Genomic DNA, 14,961 nt, shown 5'->3' on the forward strand with positions numbered 1-14,961 from the left:
TCGATTCTTATCACCTGACGTCTGTGATTTTCATGTACCAATTCGGACATCTCTGTGTTTATTACAGAGGTGGGAGGGGCTGTTTTGTACATCTGGGCGTTTCAGGGGTCACGCGCTCTGTATGCGTGCATTGCGTGTCATTCGGATTAATTACCATTAGTATAACAGTTTTACTACAAATACCATGGTGAAGCTATATGGCTAGTATAGCAAAACCATGTTAATGTGTGGTTGCTTTAGTTTTACTTTAGTTATTTATTTGTAGTAAACCCGTGTTTAATTTTCATAAAGATGCATATGTAATTAAAACATTATGTAATTGAGTGCAGAAATGAACGCGAGTAATTTTACCTGACGCAGATATTACAATAGCCAGTCTGAATGGTTTACGTGATCTGACTCTTGATTTTATTATTGTTTTTAATTTATTAACTTATTTTCTCCTTGCCGGGAGGCAAATATATCAAGCATGAGCGCGGTAAGAGCGTCTACAGTAATTCACGTTAGCCAAAACACACAAGGAAACGCGTTGTGAAAAAAAATCTCACCAGCAATCACAGACATTCACATTCGGACGGGATTAGTTTTCTCAGAGGATCACTGAGTTTGCTGAAAAACAGTAGGTAATTTGCTCTGGAATTATTACAGAGGTTGTGTGAGAAAAACACAGACATGGCAGATTCGGACGGGATTAAAATCACCAAGTACGTCTGTGAAACACACATTTCTCTAACGACCCCCTGTAAAACTAGTCCCGTCCGAGTATGGCTTTATTTTAATGTCTGTAGTTATGTTTGTTTTCAAACGCCAGTCAGGAGCAGTGCTCCAAATTTCATTGTATGCAGAAAAATACAATGACAATAAAGGCTTTCAATCCAGTTCAATTCAAAAGCTTTATTGAGAAATTTAAAACGAAGCCCAAAACGCAAATATTTTCCTAATGCAAATACAATTAACAGGCAATAAAAGTTGTTGATAAAATATAAAAAAGGAAGATAATGTATTAATAAAAAGTTAGTATTTAATCAATAATTACTGAAAGTAAAAGTGAAAACTAGTTAGATGGACCTCTCTTTCCTACTGACAAGTAGGGATGGGCATCATTAAGGTTTTAACGGTATTACTATTCTCACGATACTGCACATAAGTCTTTTTTTCTACAGAAAATTTTGTAAAATTCTGTGTTCTGAAATGTAAAAATTACATGAAATGTGTTTAATTAGTAATTATAACAGTAATAAACTACAGGTTTATGTCATTTGAGGAACTAATGCATGGATCCAATATACCGACACATCAGATTGCTTTACCTCAAACATATTGTCTTTATAATCCTTGGAAGCCAAACTCAAAATTGAAAATTAAATTAGATTAATAATAGCACAGAAGTGCAAGAGAGATGTTTCTTGATTACGAATAATGAAAATGGTTGGCAAGATACAATTATCTTGATTATATTTATGTAGCAATAATAAGTACTAACTGTATTTTCTAAGTTTGTCCAGAACTGAAAGTAGAACCGATAATGTCAGAGCTTATAAACAGTCTTTCATAATTTAGCCCCAGAGATCGTTTAATACCGGGTTCAGGTACCATCGCTACTTACAAGAGAAGCACAGAAGGATCAATTACAAATCTACATGACAGTATATCCTGAATCTGCATTTCCTAAATACGTAAGTGTAAGAATAACTATTTGCTTTAAAAACAAGAATGAAGAACAAAATTTTAATTAAATCTCAGTCTCTCTTAAAAGTGTTACAGTCTCTTCTTCAGCAGTCTCTAAAAACTTCTACTTTCCTTCTTGAAAGAGTAAGCACCTACAAGTGATACTTATGCATTATAAGACAATTGAACATAGCCTAATGTGAAACTCATAAGAAAGCACAGTGATGTAATTTATATCATGAAGCAAAACAATATGCAAGAATAAAACTTTCTGACATTGTTCTTTGGGGAGGAACTCCATCTTTGAGTTGATCTGAATCTCAGTTGAATCTGCTGGTTTTGAAGATGAAGATGAACTTTATTCACTGTGAAAACTTTAGATGATGTTTCGTTGCCATGCCACTTGTAATGTCTGGTTAGGACAGATTTATCCAGATTATATTTTATTGCTTGATGCATAATTGTGTCTCATGTGGTGATGACGCAGCATCAGATCTGAAAGAGCTGGATCTGAAGATGATCTACTTACTGTGAATGTGTTTTGTATGTCTGTGTAGAGCAGATGAATGACTGAAACACTTCCCACATGCAGTGCAGTGATACGGTTTCTCTCCAGTGTGAATCCTCTCATGTGTTTTCAGATGTGCTAACTGATTAAATCTCTTGTCGCAGTGTGAACACTTAAAAGGTTTTTCTCCAGTGTGAATTCTCTCGTGTATTTTCAGATATGATGACTGACTGAATCTCTTGTCACAGTGTGAACACTTGTAAGGTTTTTCTCCAGTGTGAATCCTCTCGTGCAGTTTTAAACAGTTGGCTGAAATAAAAGTTTTTTCACACTCAAAGCACATGTACTCTCTCACACCAGTATGTATTTTCTGATGCTTCTTCAAAATTTGTAGATCTGAAAAACTCTTTCCACACAAATTACATGAATGTGGCTTCTCCTTTGTATGAACTCTCAGGTGTTTCCTCAGGTCTGAAGTCCACAAAAATGTTTTGTTGCATTGATCACATGTGTGCCGCTTCTTCATGTGATCCTTAAGGTTTGCTGATTTTGTGAAACTCTTCCCGCACTGGTCACAAGTGAACGGTTTCTCTCCCGTATGAATTCTCATATGTGTTGTAAATTGTCCTTTTACTGCAAAACTCTTCCCGCACTGATCACATGTGAACGGTTTCTCTCCAGTGTGGATTCTCATGTGAACATCAAGACCATATTTGCTTGTCAAACTCTTTCCACACTGAGTGCAGGTGAAACATTTCTTGGCTCTTTTCTTTAAATCTTTCTGTTTGGTTTGAGAGCAACTGAAAGGTTTTTCTCCAGTTTTGACACAATCTTTCTCCTCAATTTCACTAAAATCTTCTTCAATCGACTCTGAAATATAAGTAAAAATGGTGCATTTTCAGTAACTCTCAGTAACCCTGATGTAACAGTGGAACGTAGACAGTTGCATTACAAAAGTTTGGTCATTTTGATGCATTTTTATAAATTCTATGTCCTTAAAACTTCAAAACTTGATCTTCAAATTATTATTTTTAAAACATTATAATCACAAATCTAATGTTTCTATAGGCAGAACTATTAAATGTTGAATCAACTACACAAATATCTAACATAAATTTGATTGAAAAAAAGTAGTTCTTAGAAAGTGTCCCATATTAAGCTACTTGATGCTTTAGCTATATTACTGCAGAGCTCTAAAGATTTTTTCCTTTTACAACAACAACAAAAAACTGCTTAACCGTCAGCATTATTTATGAAGAATGAATAATAAACACCAACCTGTTTGTTGTTCAGTATCTTCAGTGTGTTTGATTCTGCAGGGTTCTGGGTCTCTCATCTTCTCTCTGTCCTCTTTAATAAACTCAGTCTCTGCAGATTTCAGCTCTTGCTGATGATTTGATGCTGGTCTGCACTTGTGAACTGATGGGAATATTCCAGCATTTATTGGTGAGATGTTGAAGGTGTGATTGTTGTGGGAGGAGCTTCACTGAACATGAATGTCTGTGTGGAAAAACAGATTTGACAAAACCAGTAAATCAGTTTACTTGTTTTTTTAATTAATTTACACATTTAAGCATTTTTAGTGAAGCAGATGTTCTTCAAATTCTATGTTTGATAAGACCAGAGCCTTACATATATAAAGTGTTGTGTCTTTGTAGATCATTATATTACTATTATTAAAAGTAACAGCATCGACACAAGGAGCAGATCAATTTAAAATGCTCATTCAGTAAGATAGCACTCAGATATTTGCTAATTCACACATTCTATGTGTTTCTGTTGTTAACATTTCTGCCTATTTTTTTTAAATTCTTCCTTCTTTATTAACATACATGAAGATGTCTGTCTAGAAATATAGAAAAGGATATAATGTAAATTCTTCCAAATATAAATAACAGTAAGAAATAAATAAACAAACAAACAAACAAACAAACACAGACAATTGATGACACCCACATTCATTAACAACAAGAAGTAAATAAGTAGAGCACATAGTATATAAATATAGCAACCAGAATATAGCATATAAAGATACTACATTCAGAGCAACAAGTATAAGTTATGGTCATGTTTTAGTGATCATAAAATCTTCTTTACCATGTAAAGTAACTATAACAAATTTGATCTGCAAATATAAATGTCAGGAGAAAAAAAAAAAACGTAAATGAAAATGCAGCAAAACTTGATATCAGTTCGTGTTCATTCCTCTCACAGATCACGATACATTCAGTAACAGCAACATTATCACTCCAAACATCGAAACAATCATTCACACGAACATACTATCCGAAATATTGTGAACGGCTCACCTCAGAAGACCTTGCCCGAGATCAATTGTAGATCATAAAAAAAAAAAAAAACATCAAATTGACACAACATCTATAAAACAACGCATCAAGATAAGGGTTACTAAAGTAGACAAATAACCCTCTCACATCGATGCTGACTCGATACTGTGTCCGAAAGCTGTCTAAAACCTTATACTTTCACCTCGCCGTTGTTCAATTATTTGAAACGACAGGGCCGACTAGGAGTAATTGTCTTCTAAAACCATCAGGAATCAGGTGAGAAATAGTAGTTTGCAACACTCTCTCGCTTGATGAACGAGTTGATTATTGAATGAATTTCTTCATAGCTACAAACGGCTTAATTCTTCTCACCTGATTCCCGATGGTTTTAGAGGACAAATACTCCTTGTTTGAATAGAATTAGAATTCATTTAGATATAATGTAACACTATTTGCTTGAAGCTGTTTTGTGTTGATGTGACAATCATTAAACTGACTTGACAGACAGCGATTAACCTCATTCTTTTGTCTCTATACATAAAGAAACATTTGCATAGATGGGCGAACATAATCACCTGATTTTGTAAATGTGGCCTATTAAATTTGCATTAAGCACCACGTTTGCACGTCTATAATTTAAATTAAAAGCTTACATTTACAAAATGAGCCTGCAATAGCAGAAATAAGCCTTTTTTTAATGAAAGTAAAGTCCATGTTTATCAAAATTGTCAATGAAAATGTTAAATTAATTAAATTAGAAATTAGACTGTTGTTCAATTTAGTTACTTTTGTTATTATATCCATATATTTTATTATAATGTCACAAATAATAATCTCAAGGTTTACTGGGTTTTACATGATTCTTTGACTCTCTCTCTCTCTCTCTATATATATAGAGTCAAAGAATAGTATATATATCCCCCCCCCCCCATGATTGTAAAGCGCTTTGGGTGTACAACAATACACAATAAAAAGCGCTATATAAATTCCTCCTTCCTTACTTCTTCATTCATTCATTAAAATAAAGAGCACCAGCAATATTTCTTATCAGACTTCATTAATATTTATCTTTATTCACATTTATGAATAGATTTGAAATTTCCCACGTTCATTAGGCTACACATTACAGGGTCAATAAAGTGTTTATTCTATATAGTTCTATATTCAGTTTTAACAAGTAAGCATAATATGCCCTAGACTTGTTTAGTTTTATTATTATTATTATTATTATTATCATTTAGCTACGTTTATCATTGTCACGTGTTTTCATTGATCTTAATTACCATATTTACATGCTGCAACGTTGTGATTTTCATTGAAATATTTGAGTAATAATTCGCTCGTTTTCTTCTCTAATCCTCATTCACGAAGACAGTTGATGCTGATCAAATGCTATGCCAGTCTAAAGTCTTTTTCATTATTTGTGCTTAAAAATGTTTCCTCCTCTCTCCGCTTCACTCCAGTTCAGCGGGTGGCGCTAAAACACATGCGTTTGTTTGTCAAACACCATTAAACCTCAGATGAAGAAGTTTAGTTTCACCGCGCTCTCTGTTGTTTTGTCGTGATGCTGGATCAATACAAACTGTTAGAAATGTAGTTTCTGTAAATAGAACAGTTTTTGAATCAGGTCAATAAATACCTGTAATATTCTCATTCTCACAGTCGTGCCTAAGTTTTGAAGCAAGCAGGAATATCTGGAGGAGTATCATCTGAACTGAGATCTGCTGCTGTGAAGATGGTGTTTGTTAAAGAAGAGAGTGAGGAGAACATGAGTGAACCAGAAACCTGGAGAATAAAACACGAGGAACAAGAAACATGGAGAATAAAACACGAGGAACCAGAAACCTGGAGAATAAAACACGAGGAACCAAAAACCTGGAGAATAAAACACGAGGAACCAGAAACCTGGAGAATAAAACACGAGGAACCAGAAACCTGGAGAATAAAACACGAGGAACCAGAAACCTGGAGAATAAAACACGAGGAACCAGAAACCTGGAGAATAAAACACGAGGAACCAGAAACCTGGAGAATAAAACACGAGGAACAAGGAGGTTGGTGTTTATTCTTCATTAATCTTTAATGAATGTGGTGCATTAGGTTTACAAAACTTTAGACAAAGGGTGTCCACAGATCCCTAATGTAAAAATAAGACCTTAACTATCATTAAAATGTCTTAAATCCATGTTTCAAAGTTATTATGGAAATGTGACTGAACTGACACCGAGAAGATTTAATTACGTTATTTTAGGGGTGCTCCGATCAAATTTTTGAGGCAGTCACAGAAAGTAGTATCTGCCAATCCGATCACCGATACCAATCTTTTTAAAGCCTTCTTGTAGAATTATTTATAGTGATATTCCAATCATTTTTAGACATTTATTCAGGGTCCGAATTTTTTTAAGGGGTAATTCCCCTCTTAGTTGATTCTTGTAAGAGGGGATTTTTTTTTTATTTGAGGGGTGGAGGGAGGCTTTTTTTCTCTCACATTTTTCAAAAATATGTGTGTATCTCACCTAAATGTTTGATCATGCAGTGCATTTTTGTTTTTACAATTGTGCAATTATTGCACAATAGATTACACACAGCACAAGCCTGATTTCCACATTTATCCATTATTTTGTTATTTCAAATCCAAACATTTTTACTGAAAATGCGTATTCAGCATTATGATTCTTTTTTTACACAGTACAGTGATCTTTCATAATTGTGTTTAATAAATGTAAGCAACACATTATTCAATGTTTTTTTTTTTTACTTTTGCATTTACTTCTGGATTTATATATTAAAGGGTTTAGTTCACCCAAAAATTAAAATTAGGCTGTGTTTACTTACCTTCGAAGCATCCTAGGTGTATGTGACTTTCTTCTTTCAGACGAATCCAATCGGAGTTATATTAAAAGCTGCCCAGACCCCTCCTAGCCTTTTAATGGGAGTAAACAGGTGTTTGTTATCAACAGTTCAGACGACGTTAAATAAAGTACGCGCATCCGTAATAAAACATGCCTCACACGGCTCCGGGGGGTGAATAAAGGCCCTCTGTATCGAATCAATGCGTTTTTGTAAGATAGGGTAAACATACCTATTAAGCCTATTACCTATTAAGCTCACCAAAATCTACATTGAGACATTTTTAGTGCACAAGATATTGGTTTCAGTACAAAAAATTGTTAAAATAAAATATTAATCTTTCTCACAAAAATATTTAATTTTATTTTAAATGACAAAAGCATTTAAATTAAGACATCATTAAATTCAAAAAGTCTGGCCGTGCTTAATGGGTACATTTTTTGTACCCTTTAAGCACACCCCTGTTCCCATTAAGCTCACATCATGTTTTATTAAAAATTCTTTATCCAAATATCATGGAAACTGATTCAAATATAGAATCTTATGAATAGATTACAGAGAGCGAGGTAATGTGCCTCTACTTGACCATTTCAGTGCATTTTTAGCACTCAGACAGGTATGTTCTATGCAATTGTTTTGATAGAGGGAAACAAGATACACCTCTAGATTCAACATTATTTGTTCTTCAGACATTCTGCTTTAAAATAAAAGAAGTATCATATTTTTGCAAACTGACCCACATTTGGTTTTTGACCACTGAAAATGTGTACATTTGAACAATTTACGCCTGGAGCCATATTAAAATTCCAATATCTCTGGAAATTAACCATATAGGGTTCCTTAAAAATAAAGATGCCAAAAGGAGAGTTTGTTAAGACCTAATATCTAAAATGGCCTTAAGATATCTTTAATACTTTTTGAGATACAGGCATGCAAACTTTGGAGAAAAAACTTGAAAAGTGCTGTTTCCCCATTTTTGAATGGTCACCATTGGCATGTAATGCAACAAAGATTGCTAAAGTCAACATATTTTACTAACAGACCTACTAATCTCCATGTAAAAAAAAATAAATAATAATAATTTAAAAAAAAACATTGTAATGCTGCCATCTTTTTGAAGTAATTTTTAACCTCCTGTAATTTGGCTCTGAATATCAGGTGAAAATTCCCATTTTGACCCCCCTCTACAAAATAATGGAATACTTAGTAAATATTATTCCATGACATTTAATATTTGGGCTATCATCACTATACATGTTTATCTTTCTTCAGAAAAAAATATTAGCAAAATCAAAAATTTGAGCCGGGGAAATTTCTGAAATTTGGTTGATTTGGCACTGAATGACCCCATAGTAAAAGTATTTGAGACTGTTCCACATGTAATGCTTGCCTATGCAGAGATGTTAGCCGGTCACAGCAGTGGGTGTTTCCAGACACGACCCTTCAAACAGAGCGTTCAAATCTTAGACTAAAGTCATAGTTTATTTCTATGTAAAAACATTATAAATGTGCACCTCAAGAAATATATTTTGATGTAAAACATTATAGTGTTCAGTCTCCAGGCGCAGTGTTTCTTTACAAAATTACATCGCTGTCTACTGGCCTGTCAGCATAATAAAGTGTTTTTAGTTTTCATTGATCTGTGTACAGGGATTGTTTTGACAATGTTTTCGTCTGTACATAAATGTTTTATCCTTTTTATTTTCCAAATTTTCCAATTGGTTTTCATCTTTATAATGATTTCATTTTAGGCCTGATGAAAGTGAAAGAAGAAAGACAAGATCTGAATGAAGTGGAGGAGAAACAACCGCATCGGAAAGATCATGATGTCAATGGAGAAAAATCAGCGAGTTGCAGCATTCAAATAACAGACGTCGAAAAGCCTTTCAGCTGCTCTCAGTGTGGAAACACTTTCACACGTAAAACAAGCCTTAAGACTCACATGCTAATTCATACTGGGATAAAGCCTTTCAGCTGCTCTCAGTGTGGAAACACTTTCAAACAAAAAGGAAGCCTTATGAATCACATGAGAATTCATAGTGAGGAAAAGCCTTTCAGCTGCTCTCAGTGCGGAAACACTTACAAATATAAAAAAACCCTTAAGAATCATATGATAATTCATAGTGAGGAAAAACCTTTCAGCTGCTCTCAGTGTGGAAACACTTTTACATGTAAAGAGAACCTTAAGAATCACATGTTAATTCATACTGGAATAAAGCCTTTCAGCTGCTCTGAGTGTGGAAAGAGTTTTATACAGAAAAGGCAACTTAAGGATCATTTGCTAACTCACTCTTCAGAAAAGCCTTTCAGCTGCTCTCAGTGTGGAAAGAGTTTCACACGTAAAACACGCCTTAAGAAGCACATGTTAATTCATGCTGGAATAAAGCCTTTCATCTGCTCTCAGTGTGGCAAGTCTTTCAATTATAAAGAAAGCCTTATGAAACACGTGAGAATTCATAGTGGGGGAAAGCCTTTCAGCTGTTTTCAGTGAGGAAACACTTTCACGTGTAATGAAAACCTTAAGAATCACATGTTAATTCATACTGGAATAAAACCTTTTACCTGCTCTAAGTGTGGATAGTTTACATTTACATTTGTTCATTTAGTAGACACTTTTATTGAAAGTGATTCACAATTGGGGAATACCAAAATATTAAGACCAGGGAAACAATTCTGATCACGACAGCTGTTCAGTGTGGCTGATATCTGGAGTGCAATCGAGAATGATGGAGAAAAAGTTTGTCAGCTTGATTCACCATAATTGAAATGTCCTTGTTGCTCATCAAATCAACGAGTTCATTTTGTATTTGGTGGCCAAGGTAGCTGGTGTGACTAAAGGGTCCCTTTTTGGGCACGGTTAAGGTGCTCTTTCAGGACTGGATCAAACTATGCCATCAGTTCAACCTCTGAGGAAATTTCTATTTGATGGTGCGGGGTTACAAATTTAAGAATATGTCTTAGATCTACTGATCCTATGTCCTTACATACAAGGTGAAAGATTCCTGGCACTTCCTGTTCTCTTATTGTAAGTCAAAAGAGCCAGATTACTGAGGCCTCGTTTACACTGTCAGTTAAATGTGACCCAATTCCGATTTTTTGCTCATATATGACACAGATCGGATCTGCTCTATGACAGTGTAAACAGGAAAAAAACGCTTGCATTCGGATATAGCGAGATCGGATTCAGGCCTCATTCATATGTGGAAAAAAAATCGGATATGTGCCAATGCGACTGTCATGTAAACAGGCAGATCCGATTTTCTGAGGCAATGTGTTCTGTACGTCATTAAAACTGTGACAATTTAGTACTTTGCCGCAGTTTAATGACGTCATATGGGAAGTGCGTGTGAAAGCGCAGTAACGTTAAATGACAACAAATGCAAGAAACATGGAGGAGGAAGGTGCAGGGCAGTGGTCGACGACTGAAGTTACCTGCCTTCTCACCCTGTGGGGAGAAGAGTCAGTTCAAGATAAAATTCAAGACTCGTACAGAAACAAATCTGTTTTTGCGGACATTTCGGCAGCAATGTCGGAGCAGGGCTACAGACGTTCCTGGCTCCAGTGTCAGCGAAAAGTTAAGTCGCTTAAATCTAAGTACAAGGAGGTGAAAGACAACAATAATAAAAGTGGTCATGGGCGAATCATATTTCCGTTTTACGATAATATTCTGGACAGTTTCCGCAAAGGAAAGTCACTGAATGGGAAGGACACGGATATTCCTACAGGTAGAACTGTCATGCTCACATTAATGTTTGCTAGCCTAGGTTGTCATTTTGTCGGCAGATGATAAAATGTGATGCATTCATTGATGTTAGAGGTTATATTAACGTTATACAACAGTCAAAAGTTTGAACAGATTTTTTATATTTTTTAAAGAATTATTTTCTTCCTCCAAAGATCAGCATTTGTCTGAAATTAAAAGCTTTTGGAACAGTATAAACTTTACCATTCAAAAGTAAATTATAGGAATTAATATTTGTATCATTTAGCAAGGATGCTTTGAATTGATCAAAAGCGATGATAAAGATGTTTGTAATGTTACAAAAGAGTTCTATTTAAGATACATGCTGTTCTTCAGAACTTTGTATTGATCAAATCCTGAAAAAAAATATACTCCACAGCTTTCAACATAATATTAAAAAAATGTTTTTTGAGCAGCAAATCAAAATCAGAATATTAGAATGATTTCTGAAGGATCATGTGACTGGAGTAATAACGCTAAAAATTCAGCTTTACATTTTCAAATATTTTCAAATAGAAAACAGTTATTTTAAATAGTGTAAAAAATCCAAATTTTACTGGTTTTGCTGTACTTTGGATCAAATAAATGCAGGCTTGGTGAGCAGAAGAGACTTCTTAATTTTTTTTTTTTTTAAATTAAAAATCTTACTGTTCAAAAACTTTTGACTGGTATTGTATATCAATTGTTATACCAAACGTTAAAAAGAGCTAACATTTCTGATTTGTGAACCTGACTATAGGCTAGGCTAAAATATGTCCATCCAAAAGGCTTGATACAGTGAGGAAAATAAGTATTTGAACACCCTGCTATTTTGCAAGTTCTCCCACTTAGAAATCATGGAGGGGTCTGAAATTGTCATCGTAGGTGCATGTCCACTGTGAGAGACATAATCTAAAAAAAAATCCAGAAATCACAATGTATGATTTTTAACTATTTATTTGTATGATACAGCTGCAAATAAGTATTTGAACACCTGAGAAAATCAATGTTAATATTTGGTACAGTAGCCTTTGTTTGCAATTACAGAGGTCAAACGTTTCCTGTAGTTTTTCACCAGGTTTGCACACACTGCAGGAGGGATTTTGGCCCACTCCTCCACACAGATCTTCTCTAGATCAGTCAGGTTTCTGGCCTGTCGCTGAGAAACACGGAGTTTGAGCTCCTCCAAAGATTCTCTATTGGGTTTAGGTCTGGAGACTGGCTAGGCCACGCCAGAACCTTGATATGCTTCTTACAGAGCCACTCCTTGGTTATCCTGGCTGTGTGCTTGGTCATTGTCATGTTGGAAGACCCAGCCTCGACCCATCTTCAATGCTCTAACTGAGGGAAGGAGGTTGTTCCCCAAAATCACGCAATACATGGCCCCGGTCATCCTCTCCTTAATACAGTGCAGTCGCCCTGTCCCATGTGCAGAAAAACACCCCAAAGCATGATGCTACCACCCCATGCTTCACAGTAGGGATGGTGTTCTTGGATGGTACTCATCATTCTTCTTCCTCCAAACACGTTTAGTGGAATTATGACCAAAAGTTCTATTTTGGTCTCATCTGACCACATGACTTTCTCCCATGACTCCTCTGGATCATCCAAATGGTCATTGGCAAACTTAAGTCGGGCCTGGACATGTGCTGGTTTAAGCAGGGGAACCTTCCGTGCCATGCATGATTTCAAACCATGACGTCTTAGTGTATTACCAACAGTAACCTTGGAAGCGGTGGTCCCAGCTCTTTTCAGGTCATTGACCAGCTCCTCCCGTGTAGTTCTGGGCTGATTTCTCACCTTTCTTAGGATCATTGAGACCCCACGAGGTGAGATCTTGCATGGAGCCCCAGTCCGAGGGAGATTGACAGTCATGTTTAGCTTCTTCCATTTTCTAATGATTGCTCCAACAGTGGACCTTTTTCACCAAGCTGCTTGGCAATTTCCCGTAGCCCTTTCCAGCCTTGTGGAGGTGTACAATTTTGTCTCTAGTGTCTTTGGACAGCTCTTTGGTCTTGGCCATGTTAGTAGTTGGATTCTTACTGATTGTATGGGGTGGACAGGTGTCTTTATGCAGCTAACGACCTCAAACAGGTGCATCTAATTTAGGATAATAAATGGAGTGGAGGTGGACATTTTAAAGGCAGACTAACAGGTCTTTGAGGGTCAGAATTCTAGCTGATAGACAGGTGTTCAAATACTTATTTGCAGCTGTATCATACAAATAAATAGTTAAAAATCATACATTGTGATTTCTGGATTTTTTTTAGATTATGTCTCTCACAGTGGACATGCACCTACGATGACAATTTCAGACCCCTCCATGATTTCTAAGTGGGAGAACTTGCAAAATAGCAGGGTGTTCAAATACTTATTTTCCTCACTGTACATATTATACATCTAAAATTTAATTAGCTTTATTCATATATTACACATCCAACATTGACCAATTAAATAGCACAATTCTCTGATGTTCTATTTGTTACTTTTATGTGACAAGAATGGATTTGTTTTCATTCAGATGAGTTACGTATGATGAGCATGTTGACCCAGGTCATTCCCAGATCAAGCCCACCCTCCTTGGTTTGAACACGCGCCCACCTTCCTTCTACCCAGATCAATCCCACACTCCACCTTTCCACCCAGATTATACTAATGCTCATCACTTCAACAAAAATCACACACGCCCTCCTCCCCTCCACCCAGATTATACCCACACTGCACCTTCTCACCCAGATCAAACACGCATAAGTTACACCTCACCAAAGTGAAGCTACCAACTTTCATACCTGGTATGAAGGTTATGCTTCTACTGGGTCTTCTCATTATTCATACCCTCAGACACACATCCCTTCCTCTCACCATGATGCCCAACCTTCGACCTCTTACCAGGGCCACACATGCTCTCAGCCCATCGTTTCTGCTCAGTCCAGGCCAGGCAGCCCCCAAAAGTCTTCAACATCAATCCCCACACCCACAACTGATAGTATTTCAAAAGACTAATCTAGCAGTTAAAGGCTAAGTACTGCATGCGGTTTGTTTTCTCAGCTGTTCATACTTTTGAAAATGGATGGGCAAAAACCTGCATCCCATTTTACATTTATCAGTACTCAGGGAATTGAATGTTCAGAATGGCCTTTTGTTTTATCATTGTTATGTGTAGCCAATGTTCCTTTGAGCTATCTCAGGTTAATTAGAGTTTAGCTTTGTTTTGATCACTTGTGACTTGAATGTAGTTGTCACTTTCATTTTTCAACATTTGACCAAGATCTGAATACAGTTGAAATAAATACATGTTCAGCAATAAATGTGGTCTTACTTTTATTTACACACATTAACTTGGTCATTTGAGTGGTATTGAACACCACCACAACAGTGTAAAAGTATAAAAAACAATAACAAATAATTGCAAGGTATTCATACATTCTTATGTCGGCATATTTCCATGTTCAGTGCTGTGCAGCAAAATGCTGGGTCAGTGCCTCCTGAACTTTCCATGGTTCAGTGTCAGCACCCACTGGGTCACCATCCTCACCTGTTGCTTCAGGAGGGCCAGCTGAAGGGAGGTCCTCACCAAATGCTTCATTGTGCTGCTCACAAATGTTATGCAGTGTGCAACGGGCAACTATAACAATGTCAACATCAAGACGTTTGGCTAGACATCTCCATCCACCCTTCAAGTGACCAAATGCACATTCCACGGTCATTCTAGCCCTGCTTAGCCTCTGGTTGAAGTAGTGCTGTGTCTTCAGTTTCCCGGTTTCCCGTATCAGAGTAAACCTTCATGAGCCATGGCCTTAGTGGGTAGGCTGGATCTCCCAGCAGCATGATGGGCACCTGTGTTTCTTGGATCTCGTCTGTGATCTGAGTGAAAATATCATAGAATATCTAACTGCAGGCAATGTACAGATCATGAGTATTAACAA

At 36.2% G+C, this 14,961-nt stretch overlaps 2 protein-coding genes across 4 annotated transcripts; one reads left to right on the top strand and one right to left on the bottom strand.

Moving 5' to 3' along the window:
- Nucleotides 1–990: 990 nt before the first annotated feature.
- LOC131537109 (gastrula zinc finger protein XlCGF52.1-like) lies at nucleotides 991–7,639 on the bottom strand. Of its 3 annotated transcripts, none has more exons than XM_058770384.1 (4): nucleotides 7,300–7,639; nucleotides 3,455–3,676; nucleotides 2,198–3,046; nucleotides 991–2,080 (listed from the first exon to the last, which is right to left on the bottom strand). In XM_058770384.1, the coding sequence occupies exons 2-4, from the start codon at nucleotides 3,510–3,512 to the stop codon at nucleotides 2,031–2,033; spliced, it is 957 nt and encodes a 318-aa protein (XP_058626367.1). In that variant the 5' UTR covers nucleotides 3,513–3,676; nucleotides 7,300–7,639; the 3' UTR covers nucleotides 991–2,030. The 3 variants fall into 3 exon arrangements, with proteins under 3 accessions (XP_058626367.1, XP_058626368.1, XP_058626365.1); XM_058770385.1 differs by lacking the exon at nucleotides 7,300–7,639 and adding an exon at nucleotides 5,748–5,937; XM_058770382.1 differs by lacking the exon at nucleotides 7,300–7,639 and adding an exon at nucleotides 4,486–4,641.
- LOC131537102 (gastrula zinc finger protein XlCGF8.2DB-like) lies at nucleotides 5,943–10,968 on the top strand. The gene is made up of 2 exons (XM_058770373.1): nucleotides 5,943–6,518; nucleotides 9,066–10,968. Exons 1-2 carry the CDS (start codon nucleotides 6,200–6,202, stop codon nucleotides 9,803–9,805), a joined length of 1,059 nt encoding a protein of 352 aa, XP_058626356.1. The 5' UTR covers nucleotides 5,943–6,199; the 3' UTR covers nucleotides 9,806–10,968.
- The last annotated feature ends 3,993 nt before the right edge of the window (nucleotides 10,969–14,961 follow it).

Source organism: Onychostoma macrolepis, chromosome 03 (genome assembly GCF_012432095.1).
Source record: "Onychostoma macrolepis isolate SWU-2019 chromosome 03, ASM1243209v1, whole genome shotgun sequence".
Lineage (NCBI taxonomy): Eukaryota > Metazoa > Chordata > Actinopteri > Cypriniformes > Cyprinidae > Onychostoma > Onychostoma macrolepis.